Source organism: Dysidea avara, chromosome 7 (assembly GCF_963678975.1).
Source record: "Dysidea avara chromosome 7, odDysAvar1.4, whole genome shotgun sequence".
NCBI classification, from domain to species: Eukaryota; Metazoa; Porifera; class Demospongiae; order Dictyoceratida; family Dysideidae; genus Dysidea; species Dysidea avara.
The window spans coordinates 12656959-12683169 of NC_089278.1; the positions used below are offsets into that span (position 1 = coordinate 12656959).

Genomic DNA, 26211 nt, shown 5'->3' on the forward strand with positions numbered 1-26211 from the left:
GGTGATGATGTCACTACATGCCACTAATAATTACACACTGTAGGGTGATCATTTCACTATACTATAGTTACCCAACATGACACTACTAGCTACACGCTGTAGAGTGATGATGTCAATACATGGCACTACTAGCTACATGCTGTAGAGTGATGATGTCAATACATGGCACTACTAGCTACACACTGTAGGGTGATGATGTCACTATAACAATAGTTAACCCAACATGACACTACTAGTTATTATACACACTGTAGGGTGATGATGTTACTACATGAGACTACTAGTTACACACTGTAGGGTGATGATGTCACCATTTGACACTACTAGCTACACACTGTAGTATGATGATGTCACTACATGACACTACTAGTTACAAACTGTAGAGTGATGATGTAACTACACAACACTACTAGTTACACACTGTAGAGTGACGATGTCACTATACTATAGTTACCCAACATGACACTACTAGCTACACAATGTAGGGTGATAATCTCACAGCATGGCAATACAGCTAATACTAGTTACACACTGTATGGTGATGTAATGTCCCAACATGCCACAATAACTAGTGTCATATATGTTGGGTACGTAACAATATAGTGACATCATCACCCTACAGTGTGTAGCAAGTAGTGTGTTGTAGTGACATCATCATCCTACAGTGTGTAACTATTAGTGTCATGTAGTGACATCGTCACCCTACAGTGTGTAACTAGTAGTGTCATGCTACAGTGTGTAGCTAGTAGTGTCTTGTAGTGACATCATCACCCTACAATACAGTGTGTAAGTAGTAGTGTCATGTAGTGACACTATCACCCTACAGTGTGTAACTAGTAGTGTCATGTAGTGGCATCATCACCCTACAATGTGTAACTAGTAATGTCATGTAGTGGCATCATCACCCTACAGTGTGTAACTAATAGTGTCATGCTACAGTGTGTAGCTAGGAGTGTCTTGTAGTGACATCATCAACCTACAGTGTGTAACTAGTAGTGTCATGTAGTGACATCATCACCCTACAGTGTGTAACTAGTAGTGTTATGCTACAGTGTGTAGCTAGTAGTGTCTTGTAGTGACATCATCACCCTACAGTTTGTAACTAGTAGTGTCATGTAGTGACATCATCATCCTACAGTGTGTAACTAGTAGTGTCATGCTACAGTGTGTAGCTAGTAGTGTCTTGTAGTTACATTATCACCCTACAGTGTGTAACTAGTAGTGTCATGCTACAGTGTGTAGCTAGTAGTGTCTTGTAGTGACATCATCACCCTTCAGTGTGTAGGTAGTAGTGTCATATAGTGACATTATCACCCTACAGTGTGTAACTAGTAGTGTCTTGTAGTGACATCATCACCCTACAGTGTGTAACTAGTAGTGTCTTGTAGTGACATTATCACCCTACAGTGTGGTACTAGTAGTGTCTGGTAGTGACATCATCACCTTACAGTGTGTAACTAGTAGTGTTATGCTACAGTGTGTAACTAGTATTGTCATGTAGTGACATTATCACCCTACAGTGTGTAACTAGTAGTGTCTTGTAGTGACATCATCACCCTACAGTGTGTAACTAGTAGTGTTATGCTACAGTGTGTAACTAGTAGTGTCTTGTAGTGACATTATCACCCTACAGTGTGTAAGTAGTAGTGTCATGTAGTGACATTATTACCAAACATTGCATAGCTAGTAGTGTCATGTTAGGTAACTATTGTTATAGTGACATTATCACACTACAGTGTGCAACTATAATAGTGTCATGTTGGCTAACTATATAGTGACATTATCATTCTACAGTGTGTAACTAGTGGTGTCATGTTTGGCAGCAATAGTGACATTACAGTATAACCTCTATATAATTAATATTATATTAATTTAACAGACACTTTGGGACCAACCAATTGCAAGTTTGTTGATATTTTACTGTTACAAGGAGGTTATCCTATCTCAGAGGTAATAGGGACCTAATACACTGATCAATAAGCACCTTCATAATACAGTTTAAGAATGTTTCCAAGGTAGCTACAGAGACACATAAACAAAGCTAAACACAACAATGATTATTTAGAGGCACTCAATACGGAAAAAGTTAACCTGAATTGCCATTATAAATAAACACCAAGTGTCGCATGTTTCTACCTTTTGTTTCATCAAGATTGAGTTTGCAATTTTTTTTTTGCATAATTCAGCCAAAAGTGGTGCCCCACCTACTCAAACACCCTTATATCACCCTACATGGTGTACAGTAGCTAGTAGTGTCATCTTAGGTAGTAGTGTCATCATTGGGTACATTATCAAGAGTTTGAACGGTGTAGCTCCATATTATGCAAAACCCCAGTAACAAACCGTAAGTATAAATTGGAATTCTTAACAAAGCTCTGAATGAACTATATAACACTATTTCATAGCACACATTACACGTGAAAAGTCAAGTTTGTCACAATATCCTTTAGCAGTATTAGGAAACAGTTCTCAAGAGTATTGATGACCTGCAGTACACATGATAATAAGCAGCAACACAGAACAGAATGTAGCTTACATTGAGAAACACTACACTGTGTCTAGCATGGTTCGAATCGACCATCTTGTTCCTTGGTGTCTTCTCTATAACACATACATCTCCAGATTCTTATAGCACACCTACAAAGTTAGAGTTGAACGTGATATAACAAAACGGAAAATGGAGAAAGCACATGCACACACATACTTTTGGACTACATTATCCAACACGCACACACGCACATCAACAAAGCAAAAAAAAAGCAGAGCCATGTGAAGCACAGCTACAATACTTGCCACCCAGTAAACCAGAGCTGGGATGCCTGTGCACTACTCAGGAGCTTGAGCTTCAATAAACCACAGGAGAAATGTCCGAGTCTCATGGAGAGAGGTTGCAGAACTATACAGTATTATCATACTATAGGATATACATTTTAAAATGCAATCCGTTACAGTGACTGTATATTGTTTCACTTCCACAGAGTTTCGAATGAGACCAAAAAGCTGCTAAAGACCAAATGGCCTTGCTTCATGTCGGATTTGTCAAACCCAATAAATGTGTATAGCATATAAGTACACTCACCAGCAGTAACATGTAATTCTTGGGTGTCCAGTAGCATGTCTGTAAAAAAGAGATGTAATAAAAATTAGACTCTGGGATGGGTGTGAAACTGCAGTATGCAAACTACAGACACTACTATAGTACATGACACTACGCAGAGAAACATGTAGTGAGAGACATGTGTATCCATGTATCACATACACAGAGACACATGTAGCAGCATTACATTATGACTACATGTGTCTCTGTGTACATGTGTCTACTGTTGCTAAACTACATGACACTACTATAGCGTGTGTGGTGTGTGCGTGTGTGTGTGTAGCATGTATGTGTAGGGTATGTTTGTAGTGTGTGTGTGTGTGTAGTGTGTGGTATGTGTGTAGTGTTCGTGTGCATGCCTTAGTGTAGTGTGCGCGTGTGTGTCTCTGTGTAGTATGTAGAAAGTCTGTGTGTAAAGTATGTGTGTAGAGTGTGTGTGTGTGCAGTGTACGTGTGTGCGTAGTATGTGTGTGGTGAGTGCAGTGTGTGTGTGTGTGTGTGTGTGTGTGTGTGTGTGTGTGCGTGTGTGTGTGTGTGCGCGTGTGTGTCTCTGTGTAGTGTGTAGCAAGTGCATGTGTGTGTGTGTGATGGTCTGTGTGTAGTGTGCATGTGTGTGTGTAGTGTGTGTGTGTGTGTGTGTAGTGCAGTGTGTGTGTGTGTGCGTGTGTGTGTGTGCAGTGTGTGTGGGTCACTGTGTGTGTGTGTGTGCATGTGTGTGTGCATGCCTATCTACTTATCTATGTTGGTCCATACGCACCAACGTGAGCAAAATCGTTAAATGATAAAAGCAGCTTGTACGTAAGAAAAGCGAAATGAAGTTTGTAATAAACAGTTACGAGTAAACTTTGTGATTTCTTTCTGGCAGGCTGAAACATGGGTGACACGACTCTCCTTAGACTTTTTGATTTACTTTCTCTTCAAGTTTTACAGGCATTTAATAACTGAAAAACATTGGTACAGGCCTTGTAGACTTCCAGGAATAGCTTATCCCTTTGAGTTGAAAGTGGGTATGTCCCTTACGAATGTGAATGAAAATGAAGAGCAGCTTTGAGGCTTTGTTGAGAGGATTGGCGAGAAAAAACAAGATAGTTAAACTATAAAACAGTTTAGAAGATACTTCTGTGCATAACATGCCATCTAGCATTAATTTTACTCTTCCTGTTATACCACGTCATCACTAGCACAGTTAGGTGGGCTACATTTCAAAGGTCCCAAAAGAGTTTCATTCACAATTACAAGTGGGGGTGCTTTGTACAGAGCCATTGGAAGGGATAAGCTTTTGAGATGTTTGCCATGAAGACAGCAGGAGAAAATTCTGTCGGGGAATGCATTTTCACACTTTTAGATACTTACCTAGCTCTGGTTTTATTTTCAAAACCAGATCTGGAGTGTTCGAGAAGAGCAACTGTGCATGCTTCTACATAGAAAGATAGTTAACAAACAAGTCTTACCAGAGATTTCTCTCACTTTCTTAACGAGGAAAATCTCAAAAGTTATCCCTTCTAATGGCTATCTGTACAAACAATCCCCACTCTTATTGCCATTTTTGTGCTATGATGCAATTGTGGATAAAGCTCATTAAATAACTGGACGGGACGGACTTGTACAGGAGCACACTGAGTTTAAACTTACAAGCATGCACTAAATATGTCACAATGCATGGCCAATCTTAGGGAAGAATAATTCACTACCATGAAACTTGACAATGATACAATATACAAATAGAATTTGTGACACAAAAGATCTAGAGTAGTAGAGAAGTCAAGGGCATTATGTAGTGTGGAGAACAACTATCAAATGAGTATATTCATACTTTCATTTAACAGTTAAAAAAACTTACAATTAGAATTTTTCCTGGGTATGTGATACCAGTGCTCTATCATCTGGCTACAAAAAAATAAATCAAGTGCATTACACTGCATATACCGTATTGCCTAAATATTTCAAGGGGAAACTTTTTTTTTTGCTGATTGTGCAGTGTTGGGGGGGGTTATCAGCAAAATTTTATCCTTGAAATATTTAGACCTCCCATAGAGAGTAATACATTTGGGTAGTACAGTAGAACCTGTGTTACGGTCACCTGGATTAAGCGGTCACCTTTGTATAACGGCCATGGTCATGAGGTCCCAAATATTTTCCAATACAAATGTATGCATTGTGGTCTGCATTAAGCGGTCACCTGTCTAACGCGTATAACGGCCAACCAAGAATTTGCCCATGAATCACTGTATACATAACTTTCTTCTTCGTATAGCGGTCGCTACCTTTTATGATGGCTTGTTAAGCAAATTTCCTGGCACCATGGCATCATTTCAATTAATGCGCGATTATCACACTTCCTGCCTTTCAATGAATACTATATAATCTATCAGTCTTCATTGCTTAATCGTATTCAATAGCTATAACCAACATCCATAACAGGCTCACCTTGCCATTTCTGTACTAAAATATTACTACATTGCGGTTGGCGCGAGCCTCTTTATAATAATTACTCATTTATAACGGTCATAGCCACTAAAATGTTGCTGACCACCTTATGCAGGTTTTCTCTATAACAGCCACCTGTATATGTGGCCCGGTCTGCGAAAAGGGGTCTTATAGCCTTTCCAAATAGTCAAGTTTGACTAACCGTAACTCCTCATGTTTTCAATGTATCACTTTCATACTACACCAAGCGATAGTGCTATATTAGGGGTATAAGGGGATCTAATTTCAAGGTGATACCACATTTACAAGTCAAGTTACAGGTAGTCAAGTACATGTAATTGAAAAGGCTATAAGACCCCTTTTCGCAGACCGGGTCACATATAAAGGCCAGATATATCTGGTCCCAAGGTGACCATTATAGACAGGTTCCACTGTATTTGTGAAAATTTTACCTTTAGCAACACTTAACCCTTAAACCTGCATAATCAAGAAAACTGGATTTAAACTTAATAAATACGCATGCCTTGCATAGAGCACTGTAACTTTTGAAGCATCCATTCTATGGCTATGCGATTTACATTATTCTACTTGTGATGGAACAAGGATTAAAATGATACCTAGAGTTTTACCCTAATGTTACATGGTGAGGCCATGAAAATAACTTTCTGGTAGGGAACCTGCAAACTTTTTATTACATACCTCTATAAAATGGTCGATGACTCGATGGTAGTTGCTCCTATCACCTTGCAGTGACTTCCATTGGACTTGTCGTGACCCTTGACTTCTACATACAGCAAAAACTTAAATGAAAATTTCAACAATTTGTTTGGATAAAAGCAACTATTAAACTTTCGTGCTGTAAAGTTTCCCACCCAAAGCTTCTTTTTCCTAGGAGCTTCAGTGATTATATCAGACCATGTATGGAATTATTGGTAAACACCACTTGCCACCCTTAATCACTCACAAACCTTAATGCACTAGTTTGTAATGTACCGGACAGTAAACCAGCCACGTTTCAGGATATTAAACTAAAATTTTAACACAAGATAGATAAGCACCCAATACCTCATTTAAGCTATTAAACAGAAAATAAACCAAAAAGGTAGGTTTCCAAGATCACGTTACAATTATGGAATGTAAAAGTGCTACTTGAAATGATGCTTGTACTGTCCTATGCCAAAAATCCCTTGTTTAAAGGATGAAGATCGTACAATACAGGATACATTAGAGTGACACCTCCTTGACAGTAGGTAGTATAGGCATGCTGTCTACTTCTAATAACGATACAGTCGAGTCCTTTGTGGAGACTTAAACCCATACGCATGCCATACAATGGTGATGGGATAAGGTAGAGGTTTAACCAGTTTGTATACAATGCATTTATTGCTCTTTCTACTCCACAACCCACATTTTTAAAAAAGTTGGTAGCCAATACTACTGGATTTATTTTTTTGCGCGATTTTTTTTTGAAATATAACAAGTAAATAAACAAGAAACAGCAATTGAAGTACATGTGATGGAAACATGCACCTGACCCTCACACATTGCAAGGTCAAGTGCTGCGATAGTAACTGGACTGGCAGGGTTACAATAAAGAAAAACTGGTGGAGCATCTAATCCAGGACACTACACTACTGGTCTTTCTAAGCAGCAGGCAGAAATGCTAACGTCTTGTAAGCAATACTAGCCGCACCTCCCATTCCCCCAAAAAGTAGGGAATACCAATGGGGTGAAGGAGCCCATTTCAACATCACTCACTATAATATAGCTAAGATCAGACCGACTTTCTTCTTTTGTGTGTGGGTGGGGAATAAGTGATCTAGTACACTTCCCATAGAATTTCTGTGTAACGTTTCACCAGCTCTATGGTGGGTGCTGATTGGCCACTTATTCCGCACTCACACACTAAGAAAAAATTCTGTCTGGTCTACGCAAGACTACCATAGCCACGCCAACTGGTGCATTTTATTTAGAGAAAGTAGTCTGGTACCACACTAGCCTTTCAAAACAATATAATCTCAACGTGTGTATCTACTTATCCTACTTACCTTTAGTCCGTTTGAGCAGTTTTCTCTGTGTGCTGACCACTCCTTGGGGGTAGACTTGAGTTCTGGACAGAGCCTGGTACCACTACATCACGTGCGTACTGAATGAACGCAAACTTTTTAATTATTTGCCATGTCAGGAACAGAGGAAATTAACGCCTCGACGTGTTAACAAACCAGGTCAGCAGTGTTTATAAATTCTTAAACTTTGAGCATTGAAACTTATGCAATTGGAATTTGCGAATTCCAATTGCCTAATGTCCTAGTGACCAAACGGTAAAGTAAATAGGCGCTTCGCGCGCTGCGCGCGCGAAGCGCCTATTTACTTTACCGTTTGTAATATTAGACTTATAATTGGCCCCAAAATACACGGATCGCTTTACAATGAGTCTACATAGCTATATAGGAGTCTAAAGATTAAAAAATGTAACAATCATCAAAATGGATGAAATTATATCTAACTTCCTTAAAGAATTCGCTAGTGACATAAATGATTGGATAAAATCAATATCGAATAAGGACTTCACTTGTTCTGTGGTAGAAAAGGACGTGTCCTAAACAATCAAACATGCATCATATCCTAATAGCAGAATATCAAATATTTCTAGCTGAATATTGTACTAATTCAGCATCAAAGGCATAATTTTACTGTACAGTCAGGGCTACAGTATATCATGGATGGTATAAGGTAATCCAAAGGCTGCAGCACAAATTGCTGTAAGATATTCAGTGCTGGTCACTGTAAATCTCTAATGATCATGATTAATTATCCTACCAAGTAGCATTCGTACAGCTTCCTTTTTGTTATAGTTTTATCATAGCTGACATTTGTCAAAATAAACTTACATGTACATAATATTATATCCTCGGCCATAGAAACTAGGAGAAGATTATGTTATAGTTATAACATTTGTGACTGAAATTGCCAAAACAAGAAATCTGCAAGGACACAAACTACACCCCACCATGAAACAAATGAAGCCGTTACTCAAGATTAACTATATTCATGTATTTGTGACACTTGTAACACATCTTTAGGGAAGTTAGATAAATTTTCGTACAAAAGGACAGGTTTTTCAGTTTTTTAATGATTTTTCTATTATTTGTAATCTTTAGATTCCTAAGCTTAGACACTTCTTGTAAAGCCTCTTATTGACTGCATCCTTGTGCATGTGATCATTAGACTTTAGACTTTAATCTTTTAAACCGTTGAAAAAGAAAACTGAGCAGCATCCAATGACCTAATTCAGTGTTTGTAACTTAATAGCAGTTATGTCAACTAAATTAGTACAATAAACCTATAATAATTAATCTTCTGTGTTGCTATTAAGATATTATTACTAACACTTTACAGTGACCAGCACTGAAGGTCTGACAGCAACATGTGCTGCAGCCTTAGGATTACCTAACCTAATTTCAAGGACTTAGACTTATTGACTTGACCTAGTCACTGACTTCATGACTGAAATATGATGCATGTTTAATTGTTTAAGATACTTCCTTTCCTACAAGTGTAGCCGTTACTCAACATAGACATGTATGGTACTTGCTAAGAATTGTTTAAAGATATTTTTGTCAATTAGTAAAAGAGAAGCACAGCTTTTTCAGTTTTTATGGTTGTTCTATTCTACACAACAGCACTGTTAACATTGTAAGCCTTAATGGCAACCCAGAACTTGACTTGTAAACAAGATATACACCTGCTTGACATTATATCCCTAATATGCCACTATTGTTTAGTGCAAATTTATAGTGATAAGCTAAAGTAATCATTATGAACAGGTAGCTATGAATAATCATTGTTGAAACATGGAAATTTGGAAACGTTATAAGACTCTTTTACAGATCCCATGCAGTTACAATAATATAGTTAAGATTGTGTGTTGCACACTTCCTGCTTGCCATATCCATTGAGTCCAAATAGAGATCTGTGAGTGTTTAACATGCTACGTAACTTGTTTGACTCTTGTTTTTCAATGATCTCTATTCCCATGTTTTAGTTGTTTACACCAGTTTTAAATGTTGTATGTGATTCCTGGAAGCATTCGTTTCTTGAAGTGTGGTTCATGGAATAGTGTAAATTTTTAGCACAAAAATAATTAAAAACAGAATGCAAAAATTAATAGTAACATTTATACCATGTATCTATACAATCAATTCTAGAATTACATCTATTATAGTGTAATTTCATTGGTGAGTCTGGAATTATGTACTAAAACGCAATGTTGCTACTGTTCATAGTAAGTACGTAAAAATAAGTTACAATCAATGCTGCCATAAAATTCCTGTTATCAACAGTGTTTAGTTGGATAAAAATGTCTTTTATTATTAGTCACATAGTTATATGATGTTTGGTAGGTCACAATAGTATCCAAAATTACGAGACCGTGTGAACATGTCAACGTTGGTACTGAGTGGGAAAAATGGAACCATAAAGTCATCAGGCTGATGTCCTATGGTGGGAACAGTCACTGGTATATCATTAGGATACTCTGCATCAGGGTGTCGCTCCAGCCATTCATCAAACATACAATCCACCATGACATGGTGAGGCATGAAAAGAGGATCATTTGGTGATGATACCACATCATCCATTTGTCCTCTCTTATCAAGAGGAAGATTTGTGGCGAGATCACCTGCCCCAGTAATGGTATGAACCTAAACAAGAAAAGTGAAATTATTAATACACAATGACAAAAATCATGCAGTACTTACCGTGCCATGCATTTGTTGTTTAAGTGCAATCAATCGAGAGCCATTTGACTTTGTGAGGGAACATTCAGGGTCAAAAGTGGGAGAACAAAAACACATTCTGTCTTTACGGCATCTACGTATATTAAAGTTAACATCAGCATCAACAAAACTTCGATAGTTTCTTCGTGATAGAAAATTATAAGGTGGTCTTTCATATCTTCCAAAAGTCATGGCACGATTTACTTGCCGACTTGTAGGCCAGTCAGGATTGTTGCTACTGCAAGGGTTAGTTCCTGTGAATGGGCAACGTTGAAGGGGACCAGTATTAACATTTGGATCACAAATCTGAAAGAATTTTTGCCAACATATTGTGTTCCATCCATCACCGACAATATCTCCAAATACACGAGGAAAACCACTGACATTCCTTGTTGCCCCAAGCCTCTTTTCAGTAAAGAGATCATCTGACAGTATTCCAGTAGATCTTTGAATTTCAATTCGCCAGTCCCAGTAAGGTAGCCTGAAAGTGTGATAGTCCAAGTGTCCCATGCTCTTTAACATGTGTTGTATTTCCCACTCAAACAACAAGTGAAAGTATTTGTGCCAAGTTGTGAATGCAGGTCCGGCATGAGCATAATCCAAACGAATCGATACATCTAAAATGTAATACATATGACATTTATGTATGTACATTTATGTATTAGGATTAAAAAGTCAATTAACAAGTGCAGAAATGTATGTGACCATAATTCAAGTTTTGAGCCATCAAATTACATCATAATACACATACGCAAGTATCACTGCATGCAGATACAATGGATGCTTACTACATACTTATTTACATTACCTGGTGTAGCAGAATCTTTTGAAGCAAAGTGGTGAAGCCACACAAACAAATTATAAAGTGATACGTTACTCATGCGGAGATTTGTGGTTCCTGGAACTGCCTCTTCTAATACAGCCACGTACCCTGAGTCAAATGAACGTGACTGAACAATAGTATCAATGAATTCAGCCCAGTCACTATCAGTGTATGTAGCAAGTGGTCGTCGGGGAAGAACTTGTGACTCAGAGCAATCAGGTCCATAGTGACCAAACTTACACCGACTACAGTCATATCCCGCATAATTTCCATTGCACTTACAGACCTGTGAAGAGAAACCACAATAATATACATGTCAGTACAACTAGCAATTGTACAATTATTATAATAACAGTCAATTATAGTAGAGTCATGCATAGGATCTTTTTAAGTATCAGTACTAACCTTGGTGAAGTAGTGAGGCCAATTGCGACGCACATCAGCACTGTTTATGTCATATCCAGGCAAGTTCAAATCAGTACACTGTCCCCTACCAGCATCCTGTCCACACACACCATCACTTGTAGTTGGACAACACTCCAAGTTTTCTAGACTTGTAACATCACTACATGCTCTTGGTATTTGACCATAAGCCTCCTGCCCCAACAGACATAGCAAGGCAATGGCCATGAAAGAAACTTGACCACTTTGCATTTTAACTACAGTGTACAAAAATAAGTTGAAATAGCTACTGTAACACTCAATATGTAAGAGATAGACTAAGTGTTGTTTAGTTATTTATTTATTAAAACATTACAGTGTAGCTATGCGGTTGATAATTGATGTCATTTCACATGCATTGTATAGCTAGGTTTTCACATTAGTGCATAATTTGTGAGGCTATAATTAGTAGAGATGGCCTCTATAATATATGCCTAATGAGACTGACCCATATACATATGTAGCACTCACCTAGTAGCTAGCTTCAGTTGACGAGAGAAATAATTAAGCCTTCAATTGATATTCCCACGATAGCTAATGAATCCAGAAGTTTTCAGTTAAGCTGCAGTTTGTACTCATGATTTTGTCTAATGTTCCACGCTTTATATACTTAGTGTTTGCATTGTATGCGTGGGCTACAGGATATCCTGCTACCTAGCTACTTCATCCAATTTTTGTTTGAAAACTTCCGTCGCAAATCCGGACTAATTCGTGTGCATAGGTTGTACGTGATCTAAACTTCAATTTAAACTTTCTAAAGATTTTAAGGCTTTGCAGCACAAGTATACCTGGTCCTATATGTATTTATTTATTTATTATTATTAATTAGCAAAGCCCACCAGGGGCAACACGCTAATGTGCATTACAAATCACAAATTGTTTAGCTTATCTATAATGTTCTTAAAAGTGTCAAGGTTAATTGTGTTAATGTTGTCAATTTTCAAGTTATTCCAATCAATAATTGTTCTTGGCAGAAAAGAATACTTATATAAATCAATTCTGGATTGCAGCTGTGCAAATTTGAAGGGATTATTGGCACGAGTATATGATATACAGGGGTTGGCTGGGGTAAACAATGGTTTGGTAGCACCAGTAAGTTTCTTACAATCTTGAATAATAATATAAGTCTAGCATTCCTTCTCCTACTTTTTAAACTTGGCCATTGAAGGTAATTAAGCATATCTGTAATACTGTGTTGTTGACTGGATCTGTGCCATGGTTTATTAAGAACAAATCTTGCAGCTCGGTGTTGGATCATGTACACTTAACAGTGTGGCTAAATATTTCGTCTTAGCTGAATCATAGTGTATTTTAGTTACCATGCACTGGTTTGGCGAAATTGAAAAAATCTCAACAAACCATTTATACCCTTGCCATTACCGGACATGAAAAAGTAAATGCTTTTCCAAAAGCACATACATGGCAATCTATAGCTTGACTTGTGAATAATCAGTTAAATCTTTTTGGAATTTAATTGTATATTGGATCATCTAGTTTGTTTGTTTGTGCTTTATTTGTTTATTACTGAGTCTCCTTGCTATTTCTGCATGTGCTGTGCTATTCAGTGGCGGATCCTGGGAGGGGGGAGGGAAAGGTAAAACGGGCATGTGCCCCCTTTCCCATTTCCCAATCCATTATCTCTCTCAAGAAAAATTGCATACAAGATCGAGATACTCTAATGGAGCAGTCACAGTGCTCGTGAGGCAGTGTAGCTTAACTATGAAGCTGTGACTAAAGGTTCTTTATATACTTTATATAGTAAATACATTTGGTGAACGGTATAGTCATTATTGTTGTGACTTGTATATATAGCTAACTAGCTACGTATGGCACACTGCTAACTACACACTTGCTTCTCAATATAAGAGAGTTGTTGACAGCTATTATAATTGCATCAATTAAGAGATTTAAGAGACCATAGCAAGCAATTTTAAAGGTATGATATCTTAATTTCCTCACATTAACTTTATTCAGGTATTTGTGAAACAACAGTTATGTCAACTAAATTAGTACAACACACCTAGTAGTAATTGACCTTCTGTGTTCCTATTAGGATATGATGCATGTTAGATTGTTTAGGATACATCCTTTTCTACCATGAAATAAGTGAAACCTTTACACAATATTAACTTTGCTTATGCATTTATGGCACTTTTAAGAAATCTTCACATAAGTTAAATATTTTTGTCTTTAATAAGAATACAAGTTTTTCAGTTTTTTATTGCTCTATTCCTTATAATCTTTATACTCCTAGGTTTACGCTCCTTTTAAAACATTCTATAATCCTTGCAATCATTCAGTAGCTTTTAGATTCCAGTATTAAAATCTTTGAAGATGAAAACTGGGCAGTATTCAATGATATATTTTTGAAAATATGCAGTATTACTGCATGTAGTTTCACATCTAATTGCCATTCTTTCCTAAACAAATATGAGTACTGACTCGTATTCAGTATGATACAATGAAACCTCTCTAATCAGACTCTCATGGGAATAAGGAAATTGTGTAAAAATGTCACATTATTGATTATTAAAAATGTCAGATTATTGTAAGATATGCTGTGTAAATAAAGAACTTTTGGCATAGTTAATTTGACTGCAAATGAAACCAGGCAGATGCAAGTTCTAATCTCCTGCTGGCTAATTTCATTGAGAAAAGAAGTTTAAATGTTTCAATGTGTTCTCTGTACTGCAATCAAAACATTGCTATACTTACGTAGGTGATTTTTCAGCAAGCAATAATATATGGTTATGCAAACAATTATCTATGCAGTTTTATCAGCTCTTGTTAGTCAGAAATTACGGAGACCAGTAGACTTTTGTTCTCTACTCCTTCAAATAAACTTCTATCTGGCTTCACCTGTTCTATGGTAGGAAAGGATGTATCCTAAGTATGCATCATCTCCTAGTAGTAATACAGAATGTCAATTATTACTAGTTTTAATTCAGTATCAAAGACATTTTTATTCAGGGCCATGTCATGTATGGGTGGTATACACGTACATCCTGCTCTATACTGCTGCAGTAGTGTGACTGTTGTAGCAAGCATGCAGGAAGTGTATAATCACTGCATGAAAAGTAAGATGTCCTGCTTGTGTCAGCATGTAGGAAATTTTTTTTAATGATTTTTTTAATGATTTCCTTTAGAATTTCCTATTTGAGTTATTATGCAGGAAATGTTTTTAAACATTTTCTGTACAATTTCCTGTTAGTGTCACATTGCAGTAAATTGTTTTAACATTTACAAGAAATGTAGATAAAATCAGTATTAAGATTTTCACCACATTCATGACTAGTGAAAATGCAGCTGTAAACTGATCAAATAGATACTGCAGGTTTCTTGTGTTTAGCTCAGTGTAATACTGAGCCAAAACGTGGTTCTCAACACAACATAGAGTTTCAAAATCATATAACAGAGTGGCTCTACAACAATGTGTAACACTGTAACCCATATTATGCTGCTGCGATAACATTTTAGTGGTATATGAATTGTTATACTAAGGAAACTCTATTTTACTTTTAAAATTAACTTTACGTGATGCCAGAATTGTATCTAAATCAACTACACCATATTTCTCAGTGACTTACCGTGCTACAGAAAAAAGACGTTATGGCATACAGTGATGATACTCAACCCTTTAGGGCTTTCAACATGACAATGTAAACAGTCAACACGCGGAGCTAGATAGTTGTGTACTGTATGCCAAGGTAAATATTGCATGAATTTATGGCCTTAATTGTGTGTTACACTTTGTGTCTTGTACAATATAGATGTTAGAATTTGTCATGAATAGTGACAGACAGCTGGGGAGTATGGCATTGTGACAAAGTGTTTATTTTAGTAAATATCTAGCGATGGCTTTACTTACTGTTTCAGCAGTTCACCATCTTCATGCTATGTACTTTAATGTATACTACAATGATATACCTGGATTTGTGGAAAGGTACTGATTACTACGATAAAATAACTACCTGTTCATAGGTACTGATTACTACCTATAGCTACCTGTTCATAATGATTACTTTAGCTACTATGCACTTGTCAATTTCATGCCCCACCCCCCACCCCCGGGCGTCCCCACACCCCAGGTGGGGATTTGACATTGCTTCTTGTCCCCACCCCTGCGGCAATTGACAGTTGTCCAATTCATTGACCGATTTTCGGTAGTTGCATTTCTAAACAATAAAATCGCACTTGCTATGATTTTACTAGCTACAGGTGACTAGTCGCATGCATGAAATATGCGCTTAGTCATCCTTGAGGTGTTGTCAAATCCCCTACTAGGGGGTGGGGACATAGTGGGGATTTGACAGCCGATTTTGCCCCAGTAGTTGGGAATTTGACACTACGATTTGTCAAATCCCCTGTATTCCCCCACCCCCCGGGGCGGGGGTGGGGAATGAAATTGACAACTAGTGCACTAGAGCTATCCAAGTCTGAACTAAACCGTTGTCCTTGTAAGACTTGCGTGCAAACCTCCAAGAGGTAACGCGTTCCGCTTACAGCATCGCCGCTACAAGGTTACGGTAGCACTATAGTAGAAAAAATGATTTAGGGTTGGGGCGTTTATAACAGAAAGGTGTCGACGGAGGTGAGAATTCGGGGAGAAGTGTGAAAACAGCCAGATTCCTATTCCGAGGTGTAAAGGATCTGTGAAATATTTTTTCCTAATAATTATGTGTGGGTTGGAGGATATACATACGTGTGATGACCCGCTAATCTCTGAACTTCCGGCATCTCAATATCGCATAGAGCAATGCGTGGTTTAAGGACGTGATCTAAACATTGAACTTCCGTGAAAATAAAAGTTTCATGAACATATCATCTCAACCGTTTGTAGCTAATATGAAGGGTTCAATAGCTGCATGCACAGTATGGATGTTAGTTAAATGCAATTGTGTAGCTACAGATGCTACTGAAATACAGTGGTACATAGCTAGTCATTGATCTAGCCAATTATAATTATAGCCTGTCACTGATTCAGAGTTAAATAATTGAAAAGGGGAACCACATAAACACATTTAGGACTGCCACCGATGTAACATTGGTTGTGAATGATATTAATATACAAATTTTACTGTATCACATCCCAGAACACCTTACATAACTTACTGTATCGATATCTTTTGTTGAGTATGTTATAAGCAACACCTTGACTGTGTTGTGTTTGAGATTATGATAGCTACTATAGTTGTTAGTGAATGAGTAGCCTGCCAAAACTTAAAGTTAGCACAGCTGTAGCTTTGTGCTGGAGTGAGTTTGAGGATAGCCTTTCCAGCTTGTTAAGGGACTGTGTTACAGTATATGGTGTAAGTGTATGGCATTGCACATATGTGACCGCAGGCTTGTGAAAAAGGGCATGTAGACACAAACTACACCCAGTCACACAATAGAGACATATTTCGGTACCACAATGGAACACTGATCTGCTAAGCTATATAATCTGCAAACCATAGTAAATGTTCAAAAAATACTTTAATTGAAAGTCATTAAAGTTTCAAAAAGTTATGTGTCCACATGTCATCTATCTCTTCGCAGGCCGGTCACATAATTATGTAACATGACATTATGATGATGTAGGTAGATTTTATGGCTACACACGTACCCCTCGATATAAGAGAGTTGTTGAAAGGTATTGAAAGCCACCGAGATATTTAAGACATATGGAGCATTTTTCAAACAAATAATAGGAAACTTCAAAAAAGCATAATAAGCTCAGATCCAATTGCCTTCTAAATAAATGGCTACTCGTGCTATAATAGTTACTGTTGTCCGGGGCCTTGCTTCCCAAGATTGCACTGTCAGAAATCATTATTATAATTTCCTACTCCGTAAACACTACAGGAAGGGCAAATTTCCTTAAAGAGATTCCTAAGAAGTTTGTCCTGTCTTGTAGTACATGTGTTTGTGCATCGGAAAATTATGTAAAAACATTTTCCTTATATATACACTAGGGGAGATTTTTTATGGTGTACATGTATAATATTCATAGCCACTTACATTTCCTTTATTATTATATTCATGAAATGCACTATTTTTTTTTCATCTCCTGGCAACCAAGTGCAGGTTATTTTATCGTAGTAATCAGTACCTTTCCACAAATCCAGGTATATCATTGTAGTATACATTAAAGTACATAGCATGAAGATGGTGAACTGCTGAAACAGTAAGTAAAGCCATCGCTAGATATTTACTAAAATAAACACTTTGTCACAATGCCATACTCCCCAGCTGTCTGTCACTATTCATGACAAATTCTAACATCTATATTGTACAAGACACAAAGTGTAACACACAATTAAGACCATAAATTCATGCAATATTTACCTTGGCATACAGTACACAACTATCTAGCTCCGCGTGTTGACTGTTTACATTGTCATGTTGAAAGCCCTAAAGGGTTGAGTATCACCACTGTACGCCATAACGTCTTTTTTCTGTAGCACGGTAAGTCACTGAGAAATATGGTGTAGATACAATTCTGGCATCACGTAAAGTTAATTTTAAAAGTAAAATAGAGTTTCCTTAGTATAACAATTCATATACCACTAAAATGTTATTGCAGCATGTTATGTTATTGCAGCATGTTATTGCAATGTTATTGTTAATGTTATTCATATACCACTAAAATGTTAATGTTAATGTTATTCATATACCACTAAAATGTCAGATTATTGTACTGGACAGTACAATAATCTGACATTTTTAATAATCAATAATGTGACATTTTTACACAATTTCCTTATTCCCATGAGCGTCTGATTAGAGAGGCTTCATTGTATCATACTGAATACGAGTCAGTACTCATATTTGTTTAGGAAAGAATGGCAATTAGATGTGAAACTACATGCAGTAATACTGCATATTTTCAAAAATATATCATTGAATACTGCCCAGTTTTCATCTTCAAAGATTCTAATACTGGAATCTAAAAGCTACTGAATGATTGCAAGGATTATAGAATGTTTTAAAAGGAGCGTAAACCTAGGAGTATAAAGATTATAAGGAATAGAGCAATAAAAAACTGAAAAACTTGTATTCTTATTAAAGACAAAAATATTTAACTTATGTGAAGATTTCTTAAAAGTGCCATAAATGCATAAGCAAAGTTAATATTGTGTAAAGGTTTCACTTATTTCATGGTAGAAAAGGATGTATCCTAAACAATCTAACATGCATCATATCCTAATAGGAACACAGAAGGTCAATTACTACTAGGTGTGTTGTACTAATTTAGTTGACATAATTGTTATTTCACAAATACCTGAATAAAGTTAATGTGAGGAAATTAAGATATCATACCTATAAAATTGCTTGCTATGGTCTCTTAAATCTCTTAATTGATGCAATTATAATAGCTGTCAACAACTCTCTTATATTGAGAAGCAAGTGTGTAGTTAGCAGTGTGCCATACGTAGCTAGTTAGCTATATATACAAGTCACAACAATAATGACTATACCGTTCACCAAATGTATTTACTATATAAAGTATATAAAGAACCTTTAGTCACAGCTTCATAGTTAAGCTACACTGCCTCACGAGCACTGTGACTGCTCCATTAGAGTATCTCGATCTTGTATGCAATTTTTCTTGAGAGAGATAATGGATTGGGAAATGGGAAAGGGGGCACATGCCCGTTTTACCTTTCCCTCCCCCCTCCCAGGATCCGCCACTGAATAGCACAGCACATGCAGAAATAGCAAGGAGACTCAGTAATAAACAAATAAAGCACAAACAAACAAACTAGATGATCCAATATACAATTAAATTCCAAAAAGATTTAACTGATTATTCACAAGTCAAGCTATAGATTGCCATGTATGTGCTTTTGGAAAAGCATTTACTTTTTCATGTCCGGTAATGGCAAGGGTATAAATGGTTTGTTGAGATTTTTTCAATTTCGCCAAACCAGTGCATGGTAACTAAAATACACTATGATTCAGCTAAGACGAAATATTTAGCCACACTGTTAAGTGTACATGATCCAACACCGAGCTGCAAGATTTGTTCTTAATAAACCATGGCACAGATCCAGTCAACAACACAGTATTACAGATATGCTTAATTACCTTCAATGGCCAAGTTTAAAAAGTAGGAGAAGGAATGCTAGACTTATATTATCAGCGGCGGAGGAAGTAGTTGATATGAGGGGGGGCTCCGCTGGGCTGACCCAGACTTATTTCTATAGTTTGGTAAAGTGAGACCAAAAAAAAAAAAAAAAAAAAAAAAAAAAAGGTCACAACCAACTGACAAGAGTTTTCCACCTCACCAGCTATCATTTCTAGCTGATAAACTACATAAAAATCCTTACATAGCTCGCTGCACACTGACTACTTTATTAGAGTGACTGCTCTATTAGAGTATCTCGATCTTTATCACGGCCTTCAAGAAAGATAATTTCGGTGTGATATCATTCTGAGGGGGGGCTAAGCCCCCCCTCAGCAGACCGAAGGGGGGCTTTAGCCCCCTAGCCCCCCCCTTTCCGCCGCCTATGTATATTATTATTCAAGATTGTAAGAAACTTACTGGTGCTACCAAACCATTGTTTACCCCAGCCAACCCCTGTATATCATATACTCGTGCCAATAATCCCTTCAAATTTGCACAGCTGCAATCCAGAATTGATTTATATAAGTATTCTTTTCTGCCAAGAACAATTATTGATTGGAATAACTTGAAAATTGACAACATTAACACAATTAACCTTGACACTTTTAAGAACATTATAGATAAGCTAAACAATTTGTGATTTGTAATGCACATTAGCGTGTTGCCCCTGGTGGGCTTTGCTAATTAATAATAATAAATAAATAAATACATATAGGACCAGGTATACTTGTGCTGCAAAGCCTTAAAATCTTTAGAAAGTTTAAATTGAAGTTTAGATCACGTACAACGTACGCACACGAATTAGTCCGGATTTGCGACGGAAGTTTTCAAAAAAAAAATTGGATGAAGTAGCTAGGTAGCAGGATATCCTGTAGCCCACGCATACAATGCAAACACTAAGTATATAAAGCGTGGAACATTAGACAAAATCATGAGTACAAACTGCAGCTTAACTGAAAACTTCTGGATTCATTAGCTATCGTGGGAATATCAATTGAAGGCTTAATTATTTCTCTCGTCAACTGAAGCTAGCTACTAGGTGAGTGCTACATATGTATATGGGTCAGTCTCATTAGGCATATATTATAGAGCTATATTATAGAGGCCATCTCTACTAATTATAGCCTCACAAATTATGCACTAATGTGAAAACCTAGCTATACAATGCATGTGAAATGACATCAATTATCAACCGCATAGCTACACTGTAATGTTTTAATAAATAAATAACTAAACAACACTTAGTCTATCTCTTACATATTGAGTGTTACAGTAGCTATTTCAACTTATTTTTGTACACTGTAGTTAAAATGCAAAGTGGTCAAGTTTCTTTCATGGCCATTGCCTTGCTATGTCTGTTGGGGCAGGAGGCTTATGGTCAAATACCAAGAGCATGTAGTGATGTTACAAGTCTAGAAAACTTGGAGTGTTGTCCAACTACAAGTGATGGTGTGTGTGGACAGGATGCTGGTAGGGGACAGTGTACTGATTTGAACTTGCCTGGATATGACATAAACAGTGCTGATGTGCGTCGCAATTGGCCTCACTACTTCACCAAGGTTAGTACTGATACTTAAAAAGATCCTATGCATGACTCTACTATAATTGACTGTTATTATAATAATTGTACAATTGCTAGTTGTACTGACATGTATATTATTGTGGTTTCTCTTCACAGGTCTGTAAGTGCAATGGAAATTATGCGGGATATGACTGTAGTCGGTGTAAGTTTGGTCACTATGGACCTGATTGCTCTGAGTCACAAGTTCTTCCCCGACGACCACTTGCTACCTACACTGATAGTGACTGGGCTGAATTCATTGATACTATTGTTCAGTCACGTTCATTTGACTCAGGGTACGTGGCTGTATTAGAAGAGGCAGTTCCAGGAACCACAAATCTCCGCATGAGTAACGTATCACTTTATAATTTGTTTGTGTGGCTTCACCACTTTGCTTCAAAAGATTCTGCTACACCAGGTAATGTAAATAAGTATGTAGTAAGCATCCATTGTATCTGCATGCAGTGATACTTGCGTATGTGTATTATGATGTAATTTGATGGCTCAAAACTTGAATTATGGTCACATACATTTCTGCACTTGTTAATTGACTTTTTAATCCTAATACATAAATGTACATACATAAATGTCATATGTATTACATTTTAGATGTATCGATTCGTTTGGATTATGCTCATGCCGGACCTGCATTCACAACTTGGCACAAATACTTTCACTTGTTGTTTGAGTGGGAAATACAACACATGTTAAAGAGCATGGGACACTTGGACTATCACACTTTCAGGCTACCTTACTGGGACTGGCGAATTGAAATTCAAAGATCTACTGGAATACTGTCAGATGATCTCTTTGCTGAAAAGAGGCTTGGGGCAACAAGGAATGTCAGTGGTTTTCCTCGTGTATTTGGAGATATTGTCGGTGATGGATGGAACACAATATGTTGGCAAAAATTCTTTCAGATTTGTGATCCAAATGTTAATACTGGTCCCCTTCAACGTTGCCCATTCACAGGAACTAACCCTTGCAGTAGCAACAATCCTGACTGGCCTACAAGTCGGCAAGTAAATCGTGCCATGACTTTTGGAAGATATGAAAGACCACCTTATAATTTTCTATCACGAAGAAACTATCGAAGTTTTGTTGATGCTAATGTTAACTTTAATATACGTAGATGCCGTAAAGACAGAATGTGTTTTTGTTCTCCCACTTTTGACCCTGAATGTTCCCTCACAAAGTCAAATGGCTCTCGATTGATTGCACTTAAACAACAAATGCATGGCACGGTAAGTACTGCATGATTTTTGTCATTGTGTATTAATAATTTCACTTTTCTTGTTTAGGTTCATACCATTACTGGGGCAGGTGATCTCGCCACAAATCTTCCTCTTGATAAGAGAGGACAAATGGATGATGTGGTATCATCACCAAATGATCCTCTTTTCATGCCTCACCATGTCATGGTAGATTGTATGTTTGATGAATGGCTGGAGCGACACCCTGATGCAGAGTATCCTAATGATATACCAGTGACTGTTCCCACCATAGGACATCAGCCTGATGACTTTATGGTTCCATTTTTCCCACTCAGTACCAACGTTGACATGTTCACACGGTCTCGTAATTTTGGATACTATTGTGACCTACCAAACATCATATAACTATGTGACTAATAATGAAAGACATTTTTATCCAACTAAACACTGTTGATAACAGGAATTTTATGGCAGCATTGATTGTAACTTATTTTTACATACTTACTATGAACAGTAGCAACATTGTGTTTTAGTACATAATTCCAGACTCACCAATGAAATTACACTATAATAGATGTAATTCTAGAATTGATTGTATAGATACATGGTATAAATGTTACTATTAATTTTTGCATTCTGTTTTTAATTATTTTTGTGCTAAAAATTTACACTATTCCATGAACCACACTTTCAAGAAACGAATGCTTCCAGGAATCGCATACAACATTTAAAACTGGTGTAAACAACTAAAACATGGGAATAGAGATCATTGAAAAACAAGAGTCAAACAAGTTACGTAGCATGTTAAACACTCACAGATCTCTATTTGGACTCAATGGATATGGCAAGCAGGAAGTGTGCAACACACAATCTTAACTATATTATTGTAACTGCATGGGATCTGTAAAAGAGTCTTATAACGTTTCCAAATTTCCATGTTTCAACAATGATTATTCATAGCTACCTGTTCATAATGATTACTTTAGCTTATCACTATAAATTTGCACTAAACAATAGTGGCATATTAGGGATATAATGTCAAGCAGGTGTATATCTTGTTTACAAGTCAAGTTCTGGGTTGCCATTAAGGCTTACAATGTTAACAGTGCTGTTGTGTAGAATAGAACAACCATAAAAACTGAAAAAGCTGTGCTTCTCTTTTGCTAATTGACAAAAACATCTTTAAACAATTCTTAGCAAGTACCATACATGTCTATGTTGAGTAATGGCTACACTTGTAGGAAAGGAAGTATCTTAAACAATTAAACATGCATCATATTTCAGTCATGAAGTCAGTCACTAGGTCAAGTCAATAAGTCTAAGTCCTTGAAATTAGGTTAGGTAATCCTAAGGCTGCAGCACATGTTGCTGTCAGACCTTCAGTGCTGGTCACTGTAAAGTGTTAGTAATAATATCTTAATAGCAACACAGAAGATTAATTATTATAGGTTTATTGTACTAATTTAGTTGACATAACTGCTATTAAGTTACAAACACTGAATTAGGTCATTGGATGCTGCTCAGTTTTCTTTTTCAACGGTTTAAAAGATTAAAGTCTAAAGTCTAATGATCACATGCACAAGGATGCAGTCAATAAGAGGTTTTACAAGAAGTGTCTAAGCTTAGGAATCTAAAGATTACAAATAATAGAAAAATCATTAAAAAACTGAAAAACCTGTCCTTTTGTACGAAAATTTATCTAACTTCCCTAAAGAAGTGTTACAAGTGTCACAAATACATGAATATAGTTAATCTTGAGTAATGGCTTCATTTGTTTCATGGTGGGGTGTAGTTTGTGTCCTTGCAGATTTCCTGTTTTGGCAATTTCAGTCACAAATGTTATAACTATAACATAATCTTCTCCTAGTTTTTATGGCCGAGGATATAAATATTATGTACCTGTAAGTTTATTTTGACAAATGCCAGCTATGATAAAACTATAACAAAAAGGAAGCTATGTACTGAATGCTACTTGGTAGGATAATTAATCATGATCATTAGAGATTTACAGTGACCAGCACTGAATATCTTACAGCAATTTGTGCTGCAGCCTTTGGATTACCTTATACCATCCATGATATACTGTAGCCCTGACTGTACAGTAAAATTATGCCTTTGATGCTGAATTAGTACAATATTCAGCTAGAAATATTTGATATTCTGCTATTAGGATATGATGCATGTTTGATTGTTTAGGACACATCCTTTTCTACCACAGAACAAGTGAAGTCCTTATTCCATATTGATTTTATCCGAATCATTTATGTCACTAGCGAATTCTTTAAGGAAGTTAGATATAATTTCATCCGTTTTGATGATTGTTACATTTTTTAATCTTTAGACTCCTATATAGCTATGTAGACTCATTGTAAAGCCTCTTAGACTCTTTGTGATCTTTAGACTCTAATCATTTAAATCCTTGAAGATAAAAATCTAGTGTGCTAATTGCCTCAAGAGTTGTTCATATCCCACACAAACGAACATGTGGAAAGAAAGCCATCAGAATTAATGATATCACATTATCCTCACTCACTTATTGCAAAATCATGATGTCAGAACAATTATTTACACAATTAATTAAGGTAGCCAGGATAGTAGAATAGTATATACGTTAATACGAAGTATCCATTTCTTTAGCTTTAGGAAACCAGACCAGTGGCAATTAGATCTCAATTCTTTTTAATTTGCCTATCATGGAAATACACCAAATCACTTGATGCAATTTTTCAGTAGCCATTTGTGGTTTCCAAAAAGCCCTCTTAGCTATATAGGAGGATGTGTATAGCTAGCAGTGAATCATATATACGAATCAATACCTACATAGCTCATCATAACATGCCATAATTATTATCTACATTATGTTATTCTATTGAATGTACAATGGTATACATAGCCCCGTAACAAGCTGGGAAGGCTCTCTCATGTGGACTCTTCACTGCAGAGGTAGCTACAGAAATGCTAGCGACTTTGCACTTTGGCTAGCTACTTTACGCTTTGTCTAGCTACTCTAAACTAACAATATTTTTTTGCAATTTAAACACATCATACAACAACTATGCATAAATAATTAAGTGATATAAAGTACACAGGATGTGATATCACAAAGTGCCATGCATTGTCAACTACAACAATTAAACCATTACAGCATGATCTGTCCCATTCATCTTACTACACAAGTCTCTATCATAAATCTTAGTGTGTGTCTGTGTGTGTATACATGTACGTATGCGTGTATGTGTGTGTGTGTGTGTGTGTGTGTGTGTGTGTGTGTGTGTGTGTGTGTGTGTGTGTGTGTGTGTGTGTGTGTGTGTGTGTGTGTGTGTGTGTATGTGTGTGTGTGTGTGTGTGTGTGTGTGTGTGTGTGTGTGTGTGTGTGTGTGTGTGCATGTGTGTGTGTGTCAAACACACACACACACACACCCACAAACTATGATCTATGATAGAGACTTGTGTAGTAAGATGAATGGGATAGATCATGCTGTAATGGTTTAATTGTTGTAGTTGACAATGCATGGCACTTTGTGGTACCACATCCTGTGTACTTTATATCACTTAAGTTTTTATGCATAGTTGTTGTATGATGTGTTTAAATTTCAAAAAAATGTTGTTAGTTTAGAGTAGCTAGCCTAAGCGCAAAGCAGCTAGTATTTCTGTAGCTACCTCTGCAGTGAAGAGTTCACATGATAGAGCCTTCCCAGCTTGTTACGGGGCTCTATATACCATTGTACATTCAATAGAATAACGTAATGTAGATATGATA

At 36.8% G+C, this 26211-nt stretch overlaps 2 protein-coding genes and 1 long non-coding RNA gene across 6 annotated transcripts; 1 reads left to right on the forward strand and 2 right to left on the reverse strand.

Annotated features, from left to right (window-relative positions):
* Positions 1 to 2345: 2345 nt before the first annotated feature.
* On the reverse strand, positions 2346 to 7868 carry LOC136261275 (uncharacterized). 2 transcript variants are annotated; one of them, XR_010703836.1, is made up of 6 exons: positions 7573 to 7868; positions 6224 to 6308; positions 4938 to 4984; positions 3080 to 3118; positions 2537 to 2637; positions 2346 to 2486 (listed from the first exon to the last, which is right to left on the reverse strand). It is a non-coding gene; the product is annotated as an uncharacterized lncRNA (long non-coding RNA). The 2 variants fall into 2 exon arrangements; XR_010703837.1 differs by lacking the exons at positions 4938 to 4984; positions 6224 to 6308 and having other exon boundaries at positions 7573 to 7863.
* Positions 7869 to 9762: 1894 nt separating this feature from the next.
* LOC136261272 (tyrosinase-like) lies at positions 9763 to 12142 on the reverse strand. 2 transcript variants are annotated; one of them, XM_066055249.1, is made up of 5 exons: positions 12038 to 12142; positions 11531 to 11784; positions 11111 to 11411; positions 10285 to 10919; positions 9763 to 10227 (listed from the first exon to the last, which is right to left on the reverse strand). In XM_066055249.1, the coding sequence occupies exons 2-5, from the start codon at positions 11777 to 11779 to the stop codon at positions 9910 to 9912; spliced, it is 1503 nt and encodes a 500-aa protein (XP_065911321.1). In that variant the 5' UTR covers positions 11780 to 11784; positions 12038 to 12142; the 3' UTR covers positions 9763 to 9909. The 2 variants fall into 2 exon arrangements, with proteins under 2 accessions (XP_065911321.1, XP_065911322.1); XM_066055250.1 differs by lacking the exon at positions 12038 to 12142 and having other exon boundaries at positions 11531 to 11808.
* Positions 12143 to 20623: 8481 nt separating this feature from the next.
* On the forward strand, positions 20624 to 22946 carry LOC136261255 (tyrosinase-like). Of its 2 annotated transcripts, XM_066055224.1 has the most exons (5): positions 20624 to 20715; positions 20982 to 21235; positions 21355 to 21655; positions 21847 to 22481; positions 22539 to 22946. In XM_066055224.1, the coding sequence occupies exons 2-5, from the start codon at positions 20987 to 20989 to the stop codon at positions 22854 to 22856; spliced, it is 1503 nt and encodes a 500-aa protein (XP_065911296.1). In that variant the 5' UTR covers positions 20624 to 20715; positions 20982 to 20986; the 3' UTR covers positions 22857 to 22946. The 2 variants fall into 2 exon arrangements, with proteins under 2 accessions (XP_065911296.1, XP_065911297.1); XM_066055225.1 differs by lacking the exon at positions 20624 to 20715 and having other exon boundaries at positions 20961 to 21235.
* Positions 22947 to 26211: the final 3265 nt, after the last annotated feature.

Coding starts and splice junctions, on each gene's coding strand:
- LOC136261272 (XM_066055249.1), bottom strand. CDS start 11,779: ATGCAAAGTGGTCAAGTTTCTTTCATGGCCATTGCCTTGCTATGTCTG. Junction 11,412..11,530: donor GGCCTCACTACTTCACCAAG/GTTAGTACTGAT, acceptor TTCTCTTCACAG/GTCTGTAAGTGCAATGGAAA. Junction 10,228..10,284: donor AACAACAAATGCATGGCACG/GTAAGTACTGCA, acceptor TTTCTTGTTTAG/GTTCATACCATTACTGGGGC.
- LOC136261255 (XM_066055224.1), top strand. CDS start 20,987: ATGCAAAGTGGTCAAGTTTCTTTCATGGCCATTGCCTTGCTATGTCTG. Junction 21,236..21,354: donor GGCCTCACTACTTCACCAAG/GTTAGTACTGAT, acceptor TTCTCTTCACAG/GTCTGTAAGTGCAATGGAAA. Junction 22,482..22,538: donor AACAACAAATGCATGGCACG/GTAAGTACTGCA, acceptor TTTCTTGTTTAG/GTTCATACCATTACTGGGGC.